Source organism: Gymnogyps californianus, chromosome 2 (assembly GCF_018139145.2).
Source record: "Gymnogyps californianus isolate 813 chromosome 2, ASM1813914v2, whole genome shotgun sequence".
NCBI classification, from domain to species: domain Eukaryota; kingdom Metazoa; phylum Chordata; class Aves; order Accipitriformes; family Cathartidae; genus Gymnogyps; species Gymnogyps californianus.
Window position 1 is genome coordinate 167,171,528 of NC_059472.1, and position 24,345 is coordinate 167,195,872.

At 56.0% G+C, this 24,345-nt stretch overlaps 1 protein-coding gene across 1 annotated transcript; it reads right to left on the reverse strand.

The window, feature by feature from the left end:
• Positions 1 to 1,527: 1,527 nt before the first annotated feature.
• Positions 1,528 to 12,727, reverse strand: CCM2 (CCM2 scaffold protein). Its single transcript, XM_050915661.1, has 10 exons — positions 12,716 to 12,727; positions 10,074 to 10,247; positions 9,769 to 9,852; positions 9,365 to 9,548; positions 7,834 to 7,970; positions 6,564 to 6,699; positions 5,980 to 6,037; positions 5,041 to 5,179; positions 4,385 to 4,523; positions 1,528 to 2,400 (listed from the first exon to the last, which is right to left on the reverse strand). Exons 1-10 carry the CDS (start codon positions 12,725 to 12,727, stop codon positions 2,120 to 2,122), a joined length of 1,344 nt encoding a protein of 447 aa, XP_050771618.1. The 3' UTR covers positions 1,528 to 2,119.
• Positions 12,728 to 24,345: the final 11,618 nt, after the last annotated feature.

Below are 24,345 nucleotides of genomic sequence, written 5' to 3' on the forward strand. Positions count from 1 at the left end.
CTGGGGGCCGGAGCCGGGACCCTCATCTCCCCTTCCCTCGGTGGATGGCGAAAACACGTGCCAGGAGGAGGAAACCTCGAGTTTCTCCATCAAGGCTTGTTCCTAGGGAAGATGCTCTCCGGGATGGATGTGTCCTGGCCCAAACCCTTTCCTCCAGGGGCTGTGGGGGGGGGACACCCAATTTGGGACCCCCCCCCCCCTCCTGCTCTGGAGTTTATCATCAGCCTCAAAACTGGAAGCAAAGGGGCCGTGGGAGGATGGACGCCCGCTGTACCAGACCCTGTCCCCTGGCCGGTGAGGTCCCAGCTCCCCAGGGAGCCGCACACCCAAGCACCCGGGGGACTCGGCTGCATTCACCCCTTAAAGTCCAGGGGAAGGAGGGATTGGGGTCACGGGGGCCCCCCCCGGGAGCAGAAAGCGGGGGGGGTCACCCTGACCCCAGCCTAAAGCAGCGCGGGATGGCAGCTCCGTGCAGGATCGTACCGAGGGCCGGCGCCTGTGATCCCCGGGAAGGGCAGGTAAGAAACCAGCCGGAGCGGTGGGGCTGGGGAGGGAGAGGATGGAGGGGTGAAGGCTGCCGTCCGCCTGGGACGGATGGATGGACAGGAGGATGGCAGCGGGAGGAGACACCAGTAAGGGTAATGGGTGAAGTGGGGAGCTGCGGGGGAGGCTTTGGGGACAAAGAGCAGAGGAACGTGCAGGAGGAGGCCGGATCCCCCCAAACTGCTGAGCCAGCGTCTGGCCTCAAAGCAGCCGCCGCAGGGGCTGGCCAGCGCCCCCCGGCACCACCGCCGGGCACCCCCAGCTCGGGGCGGCTCCAGCAGCCGGCACAGGCACGAAGGACCCTGCCAGAGCCACCCATGGGTGCCAGAGAGCCCGGCCGATCCCTGGGGTGCTGCCTGGGCTCTCCCATCCCTCCTCCAGCCCCATCCTTCCTCCCAGTTGTGGCTCTAGGATAACTGGGGACCCCCCCCCCCCGACCCTTCTCAGGTGTCCCCCACAAACGGCATCTCCCCTGTGGGGCCCAGCCGGCACCTCTCTCTGCACGGGAGCGCTCCTCTGGCAGGGGATACAGATTAAAAAAATAAGTGTGTATTTATAACTGTATGTAAAATATATACAACGTGTACGGCACAGCCTGCGGCCCCCCCAAACTCCCTAGAGTCGGGTCCTGGATCAGCTCTCCCGTCCCAGGGGTGGCCCTGGGGTGGGGAGGGGACAGCACGGTCCCCGGGGAGCCCCAGGAGCAGCCCCATGACCTCCTGCCAGCACCACGAACCCCGGGACGGGTGTCAGGGAGGACCGTGGGGTCCCCCCCCGATTTGGGGGGGGATGCACGGGGCAAGTCCTTGTGCTGGGCAGGCTGGCATGCAGGAAGGTGATGCCCTGGCAGGTACCGGCAGCTGCCTGCCCTGCACCCATGGGCGCACACAAGCCCGCTGGCAAGTAAAACAGCATCTGTGTGCCCCCCACTTCCCTGGGGCACCCCCCCCCGCTATTCCTGAGCAAAGCCGGGGCGGGGAGGGGGGAACGGGGTTTGCGGGCCGGGCTGCGGCAGCCCAAGCACAAAGCTCACGGTGCGGCCGGCATCTGTTACCGCCGCAGCATCGGCAGCTTCTCCTGCGGGTCTGGAGCCGAAATGTTTCAACAACATCGACAATAGGTTTAAATAATTCACATTGTGGTAAACTTCATTCAAAAACAGGGGGAGGAAGAAGAGGAGGAGGAGGAGGAGAGCAGTTACAATAGGGATACCATGTGCAAAACTGTAAACCAGGCAGAGGGTTGTAGCTGACTTGTCTCCCCGGCCTCGCTCCCCGCTGCGCCGGCAAAACCAAACCAGGGACGGCTGCAGGCCGGGCTCCTGCCCCGGGGTCCTCCGCCGCAGCGTGCCGGCACGGTGAGAGGGCACCGGCCGCCTGCCAACGGCCACTTGGAGCCATTAACAAGGCTGGGAGAGTAATTACATCCTGATCTAGCCCCAAAACCTCTTCCAGAATGACGGTCAGGATACAGGCGCCGCTGCGGGGTCTCTCCGAGAGGGTGGGAGGGTGCCGGAGCGAGCACCCCCCTTCCCCGGCGCGGGGAGCTGCCGGGGCCGTCCTCCCCCAGCTCGCTCTCAGGAGGAATCGCGGTCCATGCTGCACCCCAGGGCTTCGATGTCGTTGCTGATGTGCGAAATCATTCGGTCCCACTCGTCCTCCTCCGAAGGGACGGACTGGTCATCCGAGCTGCCGGCAGCGCCGTTGCCGTTGGTGGTGGAATTGGAGGTGGTGCTGAGAGTCCGCCTGTACCTCCCGAAACTGTCTGTGATGATGCCCCGGCCATCCTTCACCCCGATGGTCTCGAGGAAGTTCTCAAAGTGTTGGCTGTCTTTCTCGGGGATGAAGGGGCGAAGACCTGGATCAGGGAACAAAAGAGGAGGCAACCATTAGCATCGTCGTGTGTTTCGTACGGCACGGGCATGCAGAGGAGACACCCAGGACAGATTTCCACGTGGATTTGCTCCGCTGTCTGAAATTCCCCGGGGCTTCTGAGCCTTCTTCCGAGGCCAGCTGTAACATCACACCCCAGCTCCCCAAATCGGCCCAGGGCTCGGTGGAGGAGCCGGTTTCGGGGGGACAGGGACCACTGGAGTCTCCAGCCTGCGGCCACATCTCCCGCTTACACCCCTGAGAACTGCAGCCGCTGCCCACTGAGGACGAAATCCCGCTAAAGCGGGATTTTCCGAGCTCGAAAGGATCGTCTGCTAATTCCTCACCGAAACCTATTGCTCGGCTTTGCTGAGCTTGTTGCTGTAACGGCATCAGCCCACGACTCCCGCGCCCCAAGGAGCACGGGCAGGGCGGCTGCAGGAGCATCCGTCCTGGCTCCCTCTGTGCATCCCGCCGTGGGCCGGCGTCCCCGGCAGGGTGGCTGTCACCCGCTGCGAAGCGGAGAGGGTCACCAGGACGCAGGTTAGGCGTGCTTCCCAGAGTCACTCCCAGCTTCAGGGCTACAGCCATCACCCAAACTGCTTGGAAGAAAACTCTGGGTACTCAAAAACTTGAAAGAAAAACCTTTACAGGAGGTTTCCAGCATAGTCTGAGCCTGGGCAGAAGGTTTGCTGCTCCTCATCTCTCTTATCTCACACCATCCACCCCGGTCAAACCCGTGGGGAGCAGCCAGTGCTCAGCCCAGCTCTGCCCCAAGAGAGCACGGCACCGGTGTGACCGCCCAGGCTGGGAAAAGCAAGTCGGATCTGTTTTTCGGTGACATTCAGCCGATATAAAGTCAGCCTCCCAGCACAGCGACCTTGCCGTTGCGCCAGCTTTGGTACCGGTGACGTTAAAAGCAAGTCGGTTAAGTGCGCGTCGCTGAAAGAAAATGCCTTTGTGCTGGCGGCAGCGCCCGGCTGCGCTGCCAGATCCCCGGGACAAAGGAAGGAGAAGCCGGCTGGCGGGAGAGCTTGCCGAGAGGCGTCCCGCTCCCTGCGGCATGCCGACTCCAGTGAGCAACCCGCAGCGCTTTCAGCAGATCTGCTTTTTCAAAGAGGGTGAAAAGCCGAGGCATCGCTTTTCAGCGACGACGGGCATCTCCCTTTTGGTCCCTGCGCTGTTTGAAAGCTTCCCCCCCCCCCCGTCCCCAGCGCTGGCTCAGGGCCCAGCTGAGACCCTGCCTGCCCCAGGGCCAGAGCAGAGACGCCACGTCAGGCCCCGAGCCACCGGCTCTCGTTACTGATGCTCTTTCAGGTTATTAAAGCCAAGATCAAAGCAGGGAGTTTGAGCAGGAGGGACTTGAAGAGCCCCCGAGGCTCTCGGCCTCCTTTTAATGGAGGGGAACGAAAGGGTCCTCCTGTTCCCCTGCCAGGGCGCACACCTTCCCTCCAGGATTGTGAAGTCCCCTCCAGGGAACGCAGGTTCAATACGCTCGGATGAACGGCACATCCGACACCAGAATCACCCGGTGTCGGGCACCGCACGGCTGGCCAAGGACCGGAATCCTTTCTCTTGCTCCCAGCAGGTACAGCAAAGCCTGGTGTCTGGTCTGGAGGAGGCACCCAGGCTCCCTCTGCAGTCAGGAGGGAGAGGCGAGCATCTCGAGGGGTGACTCAAGCCTCTGAGACGGGGGCCTGAGCTAGATGGACCCAGCCGCCCTCAGGAAACGGGTATCTCCACGGAGAGACGGATTGAGATGTTGCTGCTAGCTTGGTGACACCTCAAGGAATCTTTGTGCCATCCACGCCCACCCCCTTACCCCCTCGCATCCCGTCAGGCTGCCCACGTGGAAGCGCCGGGCATCAGCAATCGGTACCAGGCACGTCACGAGGGCTCGGGAGCAGAGCGACGCCGGCTCTCACCCTCCAGTCGGTCATCCACGGTGAATCCTGGCAGCTGACACTCACCTAAGAGCAGGAACTTTCTGCTGTCCCCGTAGAGCTGCTTCAGGTTGATGCAGAATTCGTGGATCGAAGCCCCATTGCGATACTCGTGCAGGAGCATTGCGAACTGCTGGATCTCTTGGGAAGAGAGTTTCGTTCGGAGCTGCGGAAGAGAAGCGCGCCGCAAACGTCACCGATTTTTTTTTTTAGGAGGAAGAGATGATGGGAAGCCTGGGAACGGCGTTTACCGGATTTGTTGCTATTTGCTAAGAGCTGCAGTAATGAACCAGCTCATCCCGATGGAAAAGCAGGACGGGCTGGTGCAACCCACTACTGAGCTGGCAGCTTTCAAACGGGGACAAGCTGCGAGCGTACGCAGGGACCGTGACTCATGAAGCGACGGACCTGGCGCGCCGTGGACGGCGTGACATGCCTTTAAGTGGGGAGAGGGGACAAGGGAGTGGGGATGCTCCTGCAGGAGAAGGGTGTGAGCCCGCGGTCAGGTCCCATGAGGCCTCCGAACGCAATCTGTATGAAAAGGAGGAGGATGAGATGTTCCTACACCAGCCCGGGCTCACGTTCTACACGCTGAGGCAATGAACCCAAATCCCAAGAGCACTCGAACACCCTAAAGGGAAGAAAACCCCTCCACCCTGTCCTGCAAGCCAAGGACACCCTACCGTCATCATATAGTCCTGGAGCAGCTCCGTCGCCGTGGTGCTCAGCTCGCTCTCACTGACTGTCTTAACGTGCGGAGACTGTTGTGTGGAGAAGGAAGAGGGGGAGTTGTCACCTGCATCCAAGGTTTCTGGAAAGGAACTGAAATGCAAACAGAGCGTGAGTCCTCCGGAGCTCCTCGGGCACCTTCTGCGTCGCCGTCGCTGGCGGTGGTGGCACGGGAGAGCCTGGAAGAGCGGAGAGGTACGTGGAGACGCGCTCTCTCTGCAATAAGGCTGGCAGCCTTCAGCTCCCGAGGGCATCTCAAGGCTCACAGACAGCACCGAGGACTTTAACTGTATCGGTTTGGTGACCCGCTGAAAACGAAGCCCTACGTGGGCAAATATCTCCTCCGACTGCTTTCTCATTTTGCAACAGCGTGGGGAAAAGTCTCGAACTACCTTATTTTGGCATTAAATGTGAAAATTTCAAATAGCGTCAGACAATTTTAAACAAGCGGGTTGTGTGTCAGGTTTGCAGCCCACAAACACGGTCAACGTTTTCAGCGGTCACCGATTTCAGGAGGGAAAAAGTTTCCAAAATAAAGGGTTTTGGGGAAAACATTTCTCTCAACTCCAGCCGGACTTCACCAAGGCAAAGCAGCCGGGCGAGCGTCGCATCCCCGCTTTGCTGACGCGTGGGACTGCACATACATTGCCTACGTGACCTTCTCTGGAAACCCGCGGCGGCAGAACAATCCAGTCACGGATGCCGCGGAGGCAGGGACCGCGGCACCGCACGCGGACAGTAATAACACCGTCCGATGTTTCAGCCAGACTGAGCGGAAGCTTTTCAACGTGCCGACCGCAGCGGTTCCTGCTTTTTGGGCTTTAAACCGGGCAGCGAGGCTGCACTAATAAGCCCGAGTGCCGAGCGAGCTCAGCGTACCACGTTGAACTTACAAAGTGCTTGCTTCCGTTTCGTAAGGTTCCTTAACATCCACTTTTGTAGAAGAGTCGTCTGCAAGGAAAACAGTCGAGACACGGAGTTTGAGAGGCAGAAACTCAGTGCTTTTCCCAGCCCATGACCTACACAAACACACCGCTTTCTGCCTCGGCTTTCAGAGCTGGAAGGTGAGAGGCAGCGGGGCTGGGGCCGAGATGGTGGGGAGCGGTGCTGTGTCAGGACTGGATACAGACTCAGCAGAGACGCAGAACCGCGAAGGGATTGTTTTATGAAGTGCCGCCGTCCAACGTGAATAGAGAGGGAAAGGGTATGGGGGACAAGGATGACGGCTGATGTCCCATAGCCCAGCTGGGGAAACATCTGCAGGCAGGAGGTAGCCCTCGTGCCCGTCCAACTCACACGCAATTAAAGGAGAGGAGGGCTTTTTTTTTTTTTTTAATACCTTGCAGGAGGGAAGCCACCAGGCTGGCCCTGACCTCGGAGGGTGGCGGAAGAGAGGTGACGGACATGGGTGAAGATGGGGAGAGACCCTCAGACAGGCCCAGTAAGAAACAAGCAAAGGGGGAGAGGACGGACTTACCGCTGTGTAAGGACATGTGCCGCGTCGGCGTGGACGCCCCATCGAATATTGCTCGGTCCAAGAAGTCTATCGTGGACTCAGTGTAAACAATCTGGAAGACTTGGCTGAGAAGTGAGCACAGCTCCTCGGCAGTCACCTGGGGAGGGAGCAAAGAAGGGCTGGTGCGAGGCAGAAGATACCGCGGCGGCCTTTCTCTTCGGCTCCCTACGGCGGGCACGCCACGCGGGACAGCAGCGTGCTGTTATTTGTAAGGGTGCTGTCCTCCCAGCGAGGACGGGGAACCCACTCGTCCCAAGATCTCGGACACTGCTCGACCCACAGGGCCTCCAAGGGCTGGAGGTGACAAACCTCGAATCTCGTTAGCTACCTCCCGCTGTCCCCTGGGGTTTTCCTCAGTGCTAGAGGAGAGAAATTCCTGAGACATCTCACCCCTCATCACCCTCCCGTACTGCCAGAGAAGCATCCCAGCCCTCTTCAACCGGCCAGTCCCAAGCAGCAGGAGATCAGATGCTCCGTCACTGACTCACAGCTATGAAATAGCACCCAGATTTCAGGCCGATGCTCTGTCCTCCTCCTCAGCTCAGCTCCCTTGGATTTTGCCTACGTAACCTACATCCCAAATAGGTGCAGGCACCCCAGAGAGTGTTAGAGCCGAAAACAAGGCGAGCGAAACTCCACCCTGAAGGCAAAGGGTTCCTGCTGTAGAAGGAGGAGCACGCAGGCCGAGATCAGAATCTCTGGATCCAGATACCGGATGAAACAAATTTCCAGGTCATCAGGAAAATGCGCTGGTTAACAAAACCCTATTGTGGGAGAGATTCAGTTGTCTTCACAGATTTTCTGCTGCTGGAGAAAGCTCTAGGCAGCAGGCACCACAACCAAGGCAAAACCATCTTCTGATACCCTCTCGTGTCTGAACCAGGTCCTGGGGCTGGGGCAGGGACCAGGTTTCCTCCTCCAGTAGCACCTCGTGCGCCTGCAAAGCCCAACCCACACCCTGCAGTCTTAAAACCGAGCCTATGTGTGTCACACAACCTACGGCCAGGTCAGCATCTGGTCACGTAAGAGAGGGGACACTTGGCGAGAGCAGGATGAGGCCACCCTGAGCCTTGTGGCTCTCCACCATCAACCCGAGAGGTTGTGGTCACCCTGGTCTAAGAGCCAGAAAACCTCCCAGCAATCCCAGTCCCAGCGTCACCGCAATCAAAGAGTGACTCTGGAGGCAACCCCAACGTGGGACAGAGTTTTAATCGAGTGTTTTGAGTCTTACTTTGTTCTCTGTAGCCAGGACCACCAAGCAACAAGCTTCGACAGGAACCACCCCGCTCTCAGACAGCGAGCCTGAAGTAAGCGCTTTGGAGCTCTCGGCACAGAGGCTCTGGCTTGGGGAGATCCCAGGGTCCTGAGCTGAGAAAGAGAGAAGTCGTGATGGAAAGGTCAAGGCAGGGGGAGAACAGCAAGGAGTCCTCGCACGGCGAGCTGTCCTCCGAGCAGGCTGCCTGGGGGGAGAGTAAAGCCCCCGAAGCAGAGCAGAGGATCCCACAGCCGGGAGAAAACACCCTGGAAGAGGGAGCGCTTGGGAGCCCGGGAACCCCACCTGAATGCTGCACAGGGCCAAAGTCTTTGAATGAAAAGCCTAAAATTTAGAGCTGGTTTCTGACAACTCTGTAAATCACCGGCTTCATTTCCATGGCTTAGCCAGCCTCAGAAATCCATCAGCAGAATTACAGCCTTCTAAGTCACTTACTCACTTATTCTATAGATTGTCCTTTACAGTCACGGGGTTTATAATCCAGTAAGTCTCCGTCATTAACATCTTCTAAGTAGCTCAGCATTCCCCAAACACTCCAGCCCAAAACCACGCAGGTCTGACACACGCGGAGCCGCCGGGGACAGATTCGAGGCCCTCCCCAGGCATTACAAGAAGTGAGGTGTGTCGGAAGTGGCGGGTATCACCCCGGTTATTCAACACGGGCATTCAGACAGGATGAAATCCTCCCAGCAACCTGCACAAGGGTTGCAAAGAGCAGGGCAGGTCTGACACACGCGGGGACCAGGCTGGAGGAGCTGCCTCTACCTGCTCTCCTTGCTTCTCCTCCTTGCTGACATTCACAGAGGGCCCCCGAGGCGGGAGCAGGACGGGCAATGCAGAATAAACTACTACACTTTCCTGAGAGTCAGTAATGAGAGCTCTCAGTTGGAGTTTGGCAGTTGCTGGAGGACAGGCTACGGGAGGAATTTGTAAGCTGTACGTGAGCTTGCACTTCATCTCCAGACGCAGCCCAGCCCAGCTCCAACACCCTTCATCTCTCCCAGCGTGCTCGCTCTTCTGTGAGTCACAGCACCCTCAGAAGACGCGCGTACCCCCAGTCCTCCCTCCACCCCTGCTAGAAAAGGATGGACCGAAACCACTCAAGGCAGGAGACTGGATAAGAGGAAGACATTTTTTACGCTGAGGGTGGTAAAACACTGGCACAGGTTGCCCAGAGAGGTGGCAGATGCCCCATCCCTGGAAACATTCCAGGTCAGGCTGGCCGGGGCTCTGAGCAACCTGATCGAGTTGAAGATGTTGGACTAGATGACCTTCAAATGTCCCTTCCCATCCAAACCCTTCTATGATTCTGCGAAGGACACCAATTGTTTTGGTCTGTTGTCACCCAGCATCGCCTTTGTCCTGTTTCTGGTCAGGCCGGCTGCTGTCCTACACGAGGGCAACACCGGCTGCTGTGGGGCTCTGCCCCAAAACACACGGCAACCCCAAAAGCCAAGGCTACAGCCTGCCCGTGCTGGCCACCACCTACCTGTCTTCAGCACGACCAAGTGAGAGGAGTCATCTCGGATGTAGGAAACGGACGCGATGTCATGGATGGGGACCCTGAGGATGAGATCTTCTCCATCCCTCCACACCAGCTTGATGTTGTAGGCAGAGAGACTGATGACAGCATCGTGTTCTTGGGTCAGCTGCCCCGGGAGCTGGTGCGCTCTCTAAAAGAAACATATTTCCATTGATTTGTTGAACTGTTTCCCTTTGGTAACGGTCTGGTAACGGGCTTCCCTCCCACGTTTGTAACACCAGGATGGAGGACACCAGTTAGACCAGGACCCAGCCCCAAAGGAAGCTCCGCCAGCCTTTTTTTTTTTTCCCCATGCTGCATGTTAGATAGAGACTACGCAGAGCGGGTCATTCAACAGGCTGAGCGCTCACCTTTGCATTATCGATCAAATGCAGGATTTCCGTGCGGCTGGAGGGATTCAGGTACCCTGGGATGGATGTGAGTTGACCTAAATACTGGAAAAGAAGAACCAAACCGTTACCGCAGCACGTACACGCTAAGCACACCCCCGAACACACCAGCTACTGCAAGAAAGACACCATCAACACAGAGCAAAGGGCTGGTGCCCCTATTTAGCAGCTGCTAAATGCACCTACGTATGGAAGATCTCTCATGCCCTTAAGTTATCGTAACGCTATATATAGTTATATATGAGCCCCAGCCAGGCAGATATTACCTTCACTTCTTTCTCGATGTAGTCATTCAGCAGCACGTCTGGTTCGACGCGGTCAGGCAGGGACACCACCACCGTATGCAGAGGCCGTCTCTCCGTAACCTTCTCCTGGGCTTTTTTATCCCGACCTTTTTCGCCCTTCAGGAAGACTCGTTTGAAAGGAGACACTATTCCAGGCTGCGGAGAGAAAGGGAAACGCCGGGGCGTTGGGGTTAAGGGCAAGAGAGGGAGTTTCTGCACCGAAATGGGGGGGGGGGAACCAGCAGCACCCACCGCCCAGTGCTCCTCCAGCCCGTACATCTGTACTCACAGCCTGGTTTTACCAGCCCCAACCACCCCACGGACAGGCTGGTTTTAGAGCTACGAATCCACGAGTGCATGATCTTCCACTGAAAACGCCTTTCCGCAACACGTTGCAAGAACACAAGTGCTGATAAGTGCCCGCTACCAAAAGGGGACCTTTTTTCCCCCAAAGTCACGATGTCCAACCTTTCAGTTAAGAACAAATACAAATATATATTCAGATTAAGAGGTGTAAGAGTGAGCGAGCCACGGCCACAGGCAAAACCGGGAGGCTTCCTCCTCGCCTCGGCGCAATTTTATGTTTCACCCAAGCATTTGCAGCGAGCAACTCGATGAAGGATTGCAAAAGGAAAAGGCAGAGATGGTGCAAACTTGTCTGAGGTCTCCGGGGAGACCCAAAAACGCGAGTACACGACCCAGGAGACGGCCTCCCCTGGGAAAAACAGGTCTTCATGGTTCCCAAACCATTGAGCGCTGGGTTTGGAAAAAGATCGGAGCCAACACGAGTCCAGCCGGCGGCAGCGTGCACACACAGGCTCCCAGCTATAGAGGGAGCATCACCACCGTCCTTCTACTTCGGCGCCGGGCGGACAGCCCGGGAACGCTGGACGCCCAGGGGCTGTCGTGGCAGAGCCGACCCATGGTAGATCCCCACCAAGCTCCACGCCAGCCCGCCTGACGGCTAAATGACCGGGAACGTGCGCGGACTTCTCCAATTCCAAGTTTACCAGCTCGAACGGATGTTTTAAAGTGGGCAGATCCAACGCTCGGGATTCACAGCAGTGTTAAATGCCAGTCCGGAGGGGAAAGGCAGAGCTCCTCGGTGGCCTCGCTGGCTGCCCGGCCACGCAGCTCCGAAGCCCCACGCGCGCTCGGCTCCGGCTGCCCCGTCCCACAGCAGTGATGCTCTCTGCTTCCCACCCCTCAAGGCAACCACGCTTTGGGTTTCCTGATTCTCACGGGCAAGAAAAAGGACTGTACGATCTGCAGAGGCAGAAAAGATGCTTCGAAAGGCGAATTAATTCAACATGAACCAAGTGCTCCTGCTCAGAAAAGTGTGGAGTACTTTGCAACCTCAAAGAGCAGCAGCCTCCAGCAAATTCACCTCATCTCTTGCCGACGTCCACTGCAGGACCTTGCCTTGGAAACCACCGTCAAGAAGAACTGCTGCAGACCCTTCACCTAAACTGCCTGAGCCTTGCCACAGGACATTATATTTGGTGGGGGAGTGCCATCACCGCGTCACCTACTCCCAGCAGCGTCCCTCCTCCCGCACAGCGGCTGATGCACCATGTTCAGGTGCATGCGTGGGACCTGCTCCCATCAGGCAGCTTCAGCCTCTCTCGTTGCTTTTCTCAATGTAGAGGAGCATGAAAGATCTACAGGAAAAAGAGACATCAAAGCCAGACCGAAAGAATTTGAAACCGTTGTACTAGGATGGGAAAGTGGGACGGAAAAGCTCCTGGCTGAATAGTATTTACCAGCTCCCAGAGTGAGCCAGGCACCACAAGGACACTGGGGACAGCCCGGCCCTGAAAAACATCCCTTGGACCAGAGAGATAAAAATAGAGAGTTTATAGGACAAAAGGGACAGAAAACACAGCTACGCGATGCTGGCCTCATGAAACAGCTCTGCCTTTACAGCAGCAGGACCAGCACCGCCAAGCACTGCAGATTTTAGGGACAGCATCCCTCCCGTCAGCTGGGCTCCCAAAATGGAGCATCACCCTGCGCTGTGCAACTCAGCTGGCTGCTGCCGAGGGGCTGGGACCGTTCCCGGCTCCAGAAAGAAGAAAATCCTGAATGCAACAGGTCTGTTTGCCAAGACCGGAGCGTGGGGCTTGACCCCGGCTCTGCCACCTCGACTACGAGGGTGTCCGGCCCCAAACCTCGGCTGCCGGTGCGTAAAGATCTCGTTCCACCAGCATGTTTTAGGAATCAAAAGCAGAGAGAGATGCAGAAATCTGCCGACGGGGTCAGGGCTGTACCACAACGGTCCCCAGACGCTTCCCCCTCCACCAGCCAGGGTCTGGCGGCTCCGGCTCAGTTCACCTCTCTGTGCTGAGGCTGCCGGATCCGGCCCAATCCGTACAGAGCAAACCAGAAGAAACTCTTGCTTTTCCCTCGAAGATGCAGGCAGCCTCTGTAGGGCACGGAGGCTGCTGCGACAGAACCATCACTCCCCACCATCCCGCACCCCCGAGCCCCGTGGGAGAGCCACAGGCTCTCCTTGAAGGAGGATTTGGGGACGCCATATCCAAGGTGGAGGCGTCACCCGACATGACGCAAAGTGGAACAACAGCTTCTGCATTTCTGGGAGCCGATATAAAACCAGCACCTACCTCGTTCTCCATTGAAGTACCCAGCTACAGAGAGCAGAACCAAACCGTGCCGGCGCGGAGCCTTTGGTGGCTCACTGAAAGCACTTCCCCGGGGGGGAGAGAAGCTGCTACCCTCGTCTCGGGGGCTTCCGAAGCTCGCGGCCCGTGCCGAAGGGCTGGCAAACCCACGAGCTTTCATTTGCCTGCCGGCTCGCAGCCAGGAAGTGCAATAACCACAGTTTCCTTCTGTTATACACAGCAACAGCGACAAAATAAAGTTGTTGGTTAAGAACCGGCAAGGTTTGGCAGCAACGGGGCCGGGCGCGAAGTGAGGTAAGGCGCAGAAGCCCATTTTGCAAAGCTCGATCCCATTCCCAGCTCCCAGCCACCCCGTCCCACCTCCTGCACCCCTAAACCCCTGGAAACTCCCCAACAGCCTTTGCCACTACAGCCGGGACTCGCACCCGGCTGCACCCGGGATGGAAATAACCCCAGCCCACGCGAGTTTTTAACCCTGGTTTCTCCTTCAAGTTTCAGAGCTACTTTGTTCTCCAAGGTCCAACAACATCTATTGAGACCAAGGGCTGTAAAGCTTTTTTAGGGCCCATATTTTGAGTCCTGAAGTTTCTTGCTCGCATTAGAAAAGCAAAGCTTGGAAATGAGGTTAAGAGCTCCCTGCCCGAGCCAAGGCCTCCCAGGAGGCACTTTGGGAGAGCGCAAAGTGTCCAAGCGAGCCTTGCTGGGCTCAAACGTGAGCCCAAGAGTCAGGCTCAGAGGATTAACAAAAACAAGTTGCTAATTTTACAGACAGAGAATCAAATTTAAAAGGCGAAGGCAGTGATTTCCCCAATGAAATCCACCCGTTGAGCAGAGGCAAGAAGGTCGGCTGGAGAAGAAGCACCCGAAGACCTGCCGGGCTGCCAGCCACCTGCAGCCCCTCGGCGCTTGCACCAAGCAGATTCCCATCTTGGGATGCAAGCGAACCGGCACGCTGCCTAGTTAGTAGGTCTGGGGACAGAAGGATCCCATTTCTCCTTAAAACCCATAAAATAAAAGTTTGGGGGTTTCCTCCCCCACTCCTTCCCCACGATTGCAATCCCTGAAGGTGATTTCGCAGCCCACCTCGCTGTGGGTCTCTCCGGTCCGGAGACATCTCCTGCGGCAGAACAGCTTGGGCATCCGCTGTAAAAGCCACTGGGATGGGGAGCGGGGCTCAGCTGAAACAACACAGCTCGTTTGGAAAGGATGGGTCCATCCCCGTGCCGGGGAATCGGCCGGGCACTGGCAGCACAGCGCAGGCAAGAGTTGCCAGGAGCTCATTCCCACATGGTTTGCTTCTCAAAAGCATTTACGTCTTGAAGTCAGGAGAAGAGGCAGGGAAGGGGTTACGTGAACACCTCGTGCCAGCCAGGACTGGGCATTTCATGGAGAGCTGCAGCTCCCGGCAGAGGACGGGACATTGTGGTCACTCCTCAGGGCCTCCTGCTGCCGATGGCTCCGAAATCCAGGAGGAAAACAGTCATTTCATCCACTTAACGAGGCATTTGAGAGGGAGCATCTCACTGCCAGGCTTAACCCACCAGGCCAGACTGACAGGGAAAGGTACGCGAGCAGGCAGGGGAGGGGGCTCTATGAAGAAGAGCAGCTGGGCTTTGGTTCGATTTTTTGGGAGACCCAGCTCACCCGATGTATGTTCACATACGTTTGAACAAGGAATGCTGGTGAGGAACCAGGGTGGAGCGTGCCCCACCAGCATCCCCCGAAAACCCACCAGGGCACGTGGCTCTGGCGAGTGCCAGGGACCGGCTGCCACCAGGCTCCAGGGATGCTCCTAGCCATGGCCAGCCTCTCCTCGGATTCGGTGGCCCTGGTGGAAGAGGTGCCCTTGGCCAAGCCGCCCGCTGCTGCTCCAGGGGCTGCAAATTCAATGGAAATAGGACAAACCTTCAGGAAAAAGCCCAGGAGACCAGACTTAGCCTGGAGCTAAGCCCCCCAGCTTAGGCTGGACACAGCCACGAGCTGTCAGGAGAGAGACGGAGACCCAGCACAGTTCAGAGAACCCCTCACCATCCCAAGCTTGCATCAGCGTCAGGGTGATTCATCCCTCTGATGCCATTTCTCCTGTCTGAGGCCAATAAAACACCTAACAGGGGTTTCACCGACCCCGCCAGCTACGTTAGGACTTGTCTGCAACTCTCTACCTCTCTCAGTCGCTGGAGACGTGCCACCGGTGAGGTGTGAGGCTGAGATGGCAGAAGCAGCTCCCTGCAAGGGCTGGCACCGCTCACAGCAGCAGAACCTGGTGCTGTCCTGCTCCGTGGAAAGCCCTGGGTGCAGGACAGGCCAGGGGAGATTTTTAAGCCAGTACTAATCTCAGAGAAGACAGCCTGACCCATCGTCAAACCTTCAAGACACTGTTCGAGCAGGAGGCTCCATGCTCTCCTCCCCTTAAAAGCTCTCGAGGTGACTGGGGATGCGAGGAGTTAAACCAAAGGAGTTTCCAACCTCATTAATACCCCAGTAAAGCGCTTGCAGCTCTCTGTGCCCCCCCGCATCTCACAACACAGAGACTTCAAAAAACACTTTATTTGGTGCCTCAAATAAGCAGCCCCCGCTCTCAGGCGGCAAGACCGGGGCTCTCGTGGCGTAAGCCCAGCAGTCCCCAGTCCCGTTAGAGGTAGGATGACCGACGATGTGCACCTTCCCCTTGCTGCTGGGGAAAAAAAAATCAGGGTCGCCCGGATCATCAGCAGCACCCACTTCATCAGGGTTTGCTCACCCATCCCGTGCCCCCCCTGCAACCCTCGGCCAGCAGCGCATCCTGTCCCCAGCTCCCACTCGGCTTCAGAAATCCCAAGAAAGCCATTTCTGGGAAAAGGGAGAATTTACACTTCATCTAGACCATTATTACTCTGGCTGGAGCATGAGGGGAGGGTTTGGAAAATTTCTGGGAGGGGGTTTGCTGCTGAAGGCCGTTTGGCAGCCCCTCTTCCTTCACCATGTACCAGCGGGTGGTGGCAAAGCCAGGAATTAAACCCCAACGCCAGACCATGGAGCAGACCGGGACCTTCTGCCATGCTTCAGAAGCTACAGAAGATCCTGGAACACACATCTCTGGGACCATGAGTGCACGCAGGAGGATAGGGCTCGTATCAAGGTGTTGACTCGCTTCCATGCTGCCGAGCAATGCTGCATCACGGGGCCTGCGTTTCACAGGGGACAAAGCTGGTTCTAGCGTAGTGCTTGTTGGGCGCTGGAGTTTGGATTGCTTTCACCCAGGGCCAGTTGCTTGTATCCATCCAAAAATCAATGAGGTCTTGGAAAACGCCTTTAAATACATTCAACCCTTCGAGCTGAACACAAAGGAGAAAGAGCATCCCTCCCCTCAGCAGTGGAAACAGCTTCTTAATCCCCTCAAGTGGATTATCTCAAATGCAAATTCATAAGGCTAATTCTCCCCCAGCATATCTGCATGGAGATTAAGGGAGCCCGAGCTCTAAACAGCCACCCAGTGCTGCTGCTGGCCAGCATGCTGCATGTCCCCAGGGACAGCCTGCATCCCAAATCCAGTTATCCTGTTCCTAAAGGGACTCAGAGCCCGCTCACTTAGGGTAAAGCCAGAGCACTCTCCTAGAGAGCTGCCGGCAGTGCCCCAGGACCAGGCTACGTTTCTGAGCGGATCAGAAAGCCAGCCTCGAGTGTACAGACGATGCGAAGGCTGGGCTCAGCGGAGGAAGTATCTGCACAAAAGGAGCACGTGATACGGCAGCGGGTGAAATAATTAACCAAGCCCAAAGGGGCTCTGGGTCAGCTTACTGCCAGCGGAGGAAACGAGGAAACGAAGAAAAGCACGACAGCAGCGTGCGTGGAAGGACAAGGAGTCAGGGGAGGTGCCTATAAGAGTAAAATGTGAGGCCAAGCAAGAAAAAACACATTCAGCATGTTTAGAGAAGACTTGGCTGTTAAGAAATAAACTCCAACCAGCCTCCAGTGCGGCGATGCCATGAAAACACGGGCTCTGTGGGTTTGGCTTTGCCTGGGCATGGCTCGAGCCCGGGCCAGGCTCCGCAGCACCAGCCGCTCTGCTCCGTGAGCCGAGGGTGACGAGAGCGCGTGTGAATTATGACCTGGGAAAGCCAGACAAGCGATGAGTACGTACTCTGTATCCTCAAAGTAAAGCTCCAAGTGCACAGCCTTGCCAAAAGAAGGGTTTATTATTCATATTTCTTTGCTCCACAGAGAAGTGCTGCAACACGAGCGGGACCGGGGGGCTGGTTCAGGGCTCAGCCCACGGGAAACCCAGGCAGAAAGCAGCAAACAGCCTGGTTTTACACCGACCTTCGCATTTGCCGTTCCTTCACACCACCTCGACACAAACGCAAGCTCCAAACACAAAGCGTCGAACTGCCGCAGGTACATCCTGATGTCGAGCGGAGGTTTATTTCCAAATGACTTCCTATTCCTCAGCCTCTTGGCAGAAGGAAGCCGTAACAGCCTTGTTTTGCTCTGCCTGACCGAGGCGGGTCCCCGTCCAGGTGGTGAATTACTCAGGGGCTCTCTCCAGCCCTTCAGCGCAACGCGAAGTCGCTCAGACGATAAAACACCAGCTCTCCTCCTCACCCGGCAGTGATGGGATTACAGCAGTGGCTGCTTAAAAACCATTTTAAATCCCAGCAAATGCCCCACTGCCTCGGGAAGAGGCTGCAGACCTTTCGCAGCCCGTAACTGCTCGATTTCCCCGCTCCTCCACCCTTAACAGCCAGGTCTGTACGGCAGCATCACACGTTTATGGGCAGAGAGGCTTGGCCAGGAGTACTGGGGGGAAGCAGGGGGTCAGGACCATGTCCAGTCGGGCTTTGAGCATCTCCAAGGATGGAGAACCTGTGGCCTCCAGGGCAGCCCGTCCAGTGTTTGACCATCCTCACACTAAAGTTTATTATGCTTGAATACAAGTGCCTGCACTTCAGCTTGTGCCTGTAGCCTCTTGTCCCGACACTGGGCACCACGGTGAAGAGTCTAGATCCTCCTCCTTTTCTTCACTCCCCCTATGAGGCATTTATATACATTAATAAGATCCCCTTGAGCCTTCTCCAGCCTGAACAGTCCCAGCTCTCTCAGCCTTTTCTCATACGAGAGATGCTCCAGGCCCTTCACCATTTGCTGGACTCACTCCAGTATATCCCCATCTCTTGTACTGGGAGCCCAGTCCTCCAGGGGATCACCTCCTGCCCCCAGGCAGCCCAGGAGGCTGGTGGCTACCCGTGCCACGAGGACATGTTGCTGGCTCATGCTCACCTTGGTGCCCACCAAGACCTTCTCTGGTCCTGGACCAGAATAAGGCAAGAGGACTCAACCACGTACCAGGAGCAGCTACAGGCATTCAGGCAGATAATGATCTAGATCTAACGATCTAAGATTCTAGATCATCCTGTCCCTGTAATTAGGTTTATTTTCACTTGGGCAGTACTCAAACTCTTCCCCAAAGAAGCCCCCGGTGTATCTGAACTTGGAGGGGGTGGTCAAGGAGGAGATTGCTCCTGCCCTTGCTACGCAGAGGACTGAGCCGCTCAGGAGGCCACCCTCAACTGTCTTCTACAACCCAAACATAAAAATCCACGCTCTGCAAGCAGCTCAGCAATGCACGCAGCAAAGCCAAGCAGTTTCTCAGTTGTTTGACCAGCAGTGGTGCCCAGCCCACTGCCAGCAGCCACGGCTGCAGAGCAGGGATGCGAGGCTGTCTCAGAGCAGGACCCCCTCCACGTTTAATTTTGCAGAGCTAGTTTCATTGAGGAACACTGTTTGGTGCTAGCATGCTCAGCAGGAAAACAGCTTTCAGTAAGACGGGATGGTCCCCACCACCCCAAATCCATCATTCAGAGCCCACCACTGCACACGGAGAGCTCAGCAACTCTGCAGGAGCCACGGAGCCGGCTTGGGAACCCCCTCAAAGCTCCATGTGGGATCTGGACTGAAGACCAGCCATAGCACATGTTCCCATTACATGCCCCTTGCTGCTTCCTCCTCATCCCGCTGCTGGGTTCAGAGCATCAACACTGCAGCACACCAGCTGGCAACATCTTCCCAAAGCCCTTTTATTCCACCTTCCTCCCATTTTTGTCAACGGGAAGCATTTGATAAAGTGGTAAACTGGTGCTGGGGGACTGATTTGCATGGGAGGCGCAGTGAGATGAGGGTGTGTCAGCATTTGGTTTGAGAAACCCCAGACAGGTCAGCTCTGGGTTCAACGCTGAACTTGGCACGCTGACATCGCTGCAGAAGAGCGGCTCTCCACCCCACAAAGATGTCTGGACGCTAAAACATTACATCAAACCGTTATTCAAGGGATTCCTTTTTGAAGCAGAGAGCTAAGACCTTTTTGAAGCGAGAGCTAAGACCAGCTTCAGCTTTTTATCAGCTTTAGCAAAATGCTACAGCGAGGATTTAAGAGGGGGGCTCGGGATAGATGCCAGGCATGGAGTCAAAAATTAATCAGGACCAAAGCTGCAGGCAGGCTGCCAAGGCTGTGAGCAGGAGGGCCGGCATTGCAGGGCTGGATGCCACCCGTCCTCCTGACCTTTGCTAGCTTCTGCCCCTCTGCAAAGCCACGGTCACGGCCGCAGACCCTTCCCTCTTGGCACCGGGAGGACACCGAAGCCAGATCTGCAACGCCTGCACCCGAACGTGGCGCACAGGCACTGCAAAGCGTCCTCGGCTTCACCTCACTGCACAGAGCTCCACTGACGCCTGCCAGGATGAGGTTGTTGGAGTAAGGGACCTTCGAAGCCCATCCACGGCCTCCCCGTCAGCAGCAGGCTGGCCAGAATGACGTTTCAAAATCCATCTGCATCGGCCCAGGTGCTTAGCCACAGCTTTGCACGTGGAGTGAGAAAAGAACGTATGGAAGGTTCCTCCAGTGATTTCCAAAGCGAGCAGAGCACGCTCCATCTTCAGGAACATCATCCAGGCAGCGAAGTCTCTGTTGCTGCTGCAGACTTCAGCCTCACGGGCGAGGACCTACCTATGCCTGAACCAGATACCAAAGCCCAGGGGACATCTAAGCAAGGAGGATGCAAAGGATCACCCGGGGACCTGCGGCTCGTCCTACGTCTTGCTGAAGAGTCTTCTCAGACAACTCTGTTCCTGGGCCTGGCAGAGCCAGCAACGCCTGCCTTTGCGTAGGGTTGCATCTCAGTTTCACATGGCTTCTCCGGTGCAAGATCTTACTGCAAGCTGACCACCAGAAAGAGCAGTTGTGGCGGTGTCCCCTCCTCTCCCTGAGGAGCTGAACATCTGAGACCACAACTCAGATGTGCTGGGGGTCAGAAGAAGAGGCATAAAGCTCAATTCCTTCAACAAGGAGGCTACAGACCTCTTGCAGCCTTGCCTGCAGAACAGATAACGTGCAACTCTTGCGTTTTAGCACCAGGTAAAAATAGCTTTGTGCTCACCAGGGCATGAAGGAAGGGTTTGGTCAAGGTCACTGTCCCTCCTCACCCCACCCTGTGGGTGGTTTTCCAGCTCCGTTTGCACCATGTTAGTCATCCATCCCCCTTCTAACGCTGACTGCTTTCCTCGGACCCAGCCAGCACACGGATCTTCTCGGAGATCATTTTGACCAGCTTCTAGGGAAACCTCTGGAGGGGATCTTGCCACCCTGCCCAGCGGTTTTCCAGTGGGACAGCCGCTCCAGGTCCTCACATGGCTCCACAAGACTTGCCTTCATCTCCCACCGTGCTGAATTAGAGACAGGATCATCAGGAGCAAGGGATCCCCACTAGCCCCAGGACCTCTCATTCCTCCCCTGCTCCCAGCAGGCTGATGTGGAGCTGACACTCACTGACAGTATCAGAGTGAAGAAAAAAAAAAAATTCGTATTTCAGCCAGAAACGCAGTATTTGATTTCAAAGCTGCTCCTTCAAACAAGCACATTATTAAATTTAAGTAATGTAGAAACACACTTTTCCTAAAAACAGTGAGCTGGCGCCCGAGTCTGTCTTAAAAAAACCCAGACAACACAGCAGCTCAAGACTAAAGGCAATGGTTGCACAAAACCCACTTCCAAAACAAGGCTCAGCTCCGTGTTTTCATGTTTCGGACCGCCTTGCCAGCTAAGCCGGGCTCCAGCCTCCCTGACAGGCTTTTCCTCTAAGGCAAGAGGAAAGGAATTTTCCCCAGCTATTTTTAGCAGAGCCTTGTTCCTCCTCCCGAAGAGATTCCTACCGCCCAGGCTCAGCCCTCCACCCACGGCTTTCATCTCCGGGTGCGCAGCCGAGCCAGGCTGAGCTGATGCATCTGGAGCAAGAGGCCGGAGGCAGAGACGCGCGGGAGGCTCACTCTGACTCAGCTTAGCAGCTTGCAGAGGATCCTCCGTGCGAGCAGTTCCCTCGGCAAGAGGGAGGGGAAGGCACCAATACAGCCTCCGACTAAATCCTCCTCCTCTAAGAGGAGTGCTTCCTAAGCTAGGCTTTAGCCCAGGCTGTTCTATGTTGCAGTATGAGCCGCTCAGGATCTCATGAAACAACAGCTCATGGGCTTGATTTAATCTCCTGCTGCCTCCCTTCCTGATTTCAGGAATCCATGTCTGCAGGAATGGGCAGGGAATTTAAGCCCAGCTTAAATTCTAAGCTAAATTTAAGTACTGCGGACAAGAGACAAGAAGCCAATACCTTCTTGCCCAGGTGATCCAGACCCGGCACGTCCTCACTGCCTCTCCCCCTCTGAGGTACGTTGATATTGAGGGGTGTTAGCGGAAGGGAAACAGCCTTCTGCCGGTACCAGCAGCACCTAAAACCAGCCAGCCAGAGGAGGGTCTCCGAGGGCGCAGCGTCAGTACCAGCTAAGCCTTTCATCTTTAGCCTTTACTGATATTTGCAGGGGAAAAGGGTGGTAAGACCAGGTTATTTGCAGCCTTATCGGCACCGGGAGCACACTTTGGAGGGAGAGTTACTGTTTTTCCACAGTTTCCAGGGGGTCCTGCCAAAATTCAGAGATCATAAAGGTGCCCGAGTGCAGAAACCAAGTGGCGTTTTAACGTGAGAAAGCGCTGGAGCTGCCTGGCCACAGGCAAGTCCGTTCATTTCAGCTACGGAACCGTATTTTCCATTTCTGGCTGGGAAAGTGAAACACAAGCTTAGCAGCTTCCCTGGCTCCAGCCTATTCCTTGGGATGTGATGTCCTCCCCTCTCCCGGAGGAGTTACACCAGTTACACACGGGTGAGCCAGGAGAAGTGAGGTGAGGAGGAGGAAGAAGAAGGAAGCTCACTTGCCCTGTTCTCCTTTCCCTATTTCCCCAGTTTTTAGCTGCACATACTGCCATTAACACAGGACACTAGATTACTTCAGTTCATGCATTAAGACCCCTTCTACTCAATATTAACATCAGCTGCTTACAAGATAAATGTTTATTTATGCCAAGAAGTGAACCTTTAGATCCAGTACCCTATTTACAAGCAAGGTGCAGAGGAGTGATCCCTGATTAGCCTGACACCTTTCCATCCAAGGGATCAGAACTAAAGGGTTTAAACATTCGCCACCTTTCAGTTTAAAGATTTGTTTCACATCTCTAGGCTTTTTTCGGTCCAAAACCAAACCTGCAGGGTCCTCTCCTTAAATCCAGCTTCTAGAGTCACACTCAAGTTGGAGCTTCATGCGAACAAACCCCTAAAGACGAGGTTGCTATATGTCCATCCCCAAAGCACCCAAAGACTCGAGGTTTTCCAGCATCAGAACCAGCTCCAGGAGGTCTCTCCCAGCTCCCACCATTTCTGTGCCTCCCCAGGTTGTGCCGCTCCAGCCGGTCACACAGCCATGCGGCTAACGAGGTCGTGGAAGCAGCCAGGAGTAATGCAGCCATTTTAATCTGTGTATTAAACGGTGCTCAAGGAACTGAGCCCCCCGAGCTCCCTCCAGCCCTGCACAGGTCACTCCTAAGCAGAGCTGGGTGCATCCCTCCCCAAAGAGCCTCTGCTCCTCCTCCTCCTCCATGTGTTCAGCACCAGCATCGTCCCAGCTCCCACGAGCACCGCACAGGTTTGCGGTCCATGGGCCTTCCCAGCGAGCCTGGCCAGAGCAGTGCCGTTACTCACGGTCCTTCGTCCACGTAGACAACTCTTGCAGAGATCCATCAGCATCAGTCGACGCTTCGGTACAACCACCCCCCTGAGACCACGCATGTCATCCCGCTTCCCGGTGTTCCCAGGACCCTGACGGCTGCAGGGATGATTTTAAGGATGGGAAGACCACATTCCCCAGTCCAGCTGCCTCTTCAAGCCTCAGAAGCAGAGGTGAAAGCCACCTATGTGGAAGAGATCAATACCCCAGGTCCAGGAGGTGGATGGCCACCACGGGGAGGTCAGGCAGCAGGGCGCAGACACGACCACCAGGCAGCCGCGGGTAAGGTGAAGCTCTGGCTTACTGGTGTTTTTCATTTGAGGTCTCTTCCCAGTTGTAGGCCACCCAAGACCCCAGTAAAGCCTATAGCTTTGGTTCCACAGACACTGAAGAAAGGGTCCAAGAAGTTTTTGGCCTAAAAATAGAGCGTGCAGCCTTTTGGCATCTTCCACAGACAGCCAAGGCGGCGGATTCACCTTACAGGAGTTTGCAGCACAGGTGAACATAAAAGCGAGGCCTATGGGAAGAAGGACATCTGACAGCAGATGTCACCACCATCGAGGATAAAAAGCTTTGAGACTGAGGATCACAGGACTGATGTTATCAGGCAGGACAGTCGAAGTTGTACGGCTGCAAACAGCATCCGCATCAACACAAAGCCTGCAGAGATCTGTCCTGAGCTACGCTGGCAAAGCACACTCACATCACAGCATCTAAAAGCAGGTAACCTGCTTATCCCAAAGCTCAAGAGCGTTTGACACAAGGCTTTACTCTTGCCTAGTCCACAAAAGCCACACAACTCCTCATTAAAAGGTAACCAAAAGACTGCTCAGCCTCGATGCAGTGCACAAAACAAGCGTTCGGTAACACCGACCACTCCAAGCCCAAAGACCTCGGAGTCAGGGAAGGGAAGGAAGGAAGCAGCGGCCGTGGGGATGTCTCAGTTCGCCCATGCCCAACCAAGCTGGAGGCCCATCCTCCAGCACAGCCACGTTAGTTCCAGCTTTCAGAAGATTATTCCCATTCTTTGCATACTGGAAGAGGAAAGGTGAAACACCCAGACCTGCAATCGTGTAGTTTATGGCTGGCTGCCGAGAGGATCGTTTCACAGGGAAGTACCCTTTGCATTGACTTGGCGTAGACGTGAACTGCCCAACAGGTTTTTGTCTAGGCTGTCAGATAAAGGATCTGAGGAGGTTTCTGGCAGTAGGAAATAAGGTCTGGTTTGTTTTAGCATGTTCTCTAGGATGTGTCACTATTCATTTTCGTCAGTCCAAGGAGCCAAAATCCCTGCATTAAGAATGCACGTTTGCAGCTCACGCACCTTCGAGCCTTTCTTCCCTTCTTGGAACACAGACTGCACGTAGCACTGGGGGCACGAAGGGACCGCCGCCTTCTTTTCCCATAAAAACAAAGGATGCAAAGCGGCACCAGCTCCTTCAGGAGTCCTTAGAGAAAAGGTGGCTTGCAACAGCCATGCAGCAAAAGACCACCCTGCAGTCAGACACCACTAAGGATGCGGCAAGCCAGCCTTTGCCCGG

Bases quoted from the DNA above. Each gene is read 5' to 3' on its own strand.
- CCM2 (XM_050915661.1), bottom strand. The intron at 9,853-10,073 runs GTAATATCTGCC...CTTCTTTTCCAG, and splicing joins ACATCGAGAAAGAAGTGAAG to TATTTAGGTCAACTCACATC. The intron at 6,700-7,833 runs GTAAGACTCAAA...CTCCCTCCCCAG, and splicing joins TCCTGGCTACAGAGAACAAA to GTGACTGCCGAGGAGCTGTG.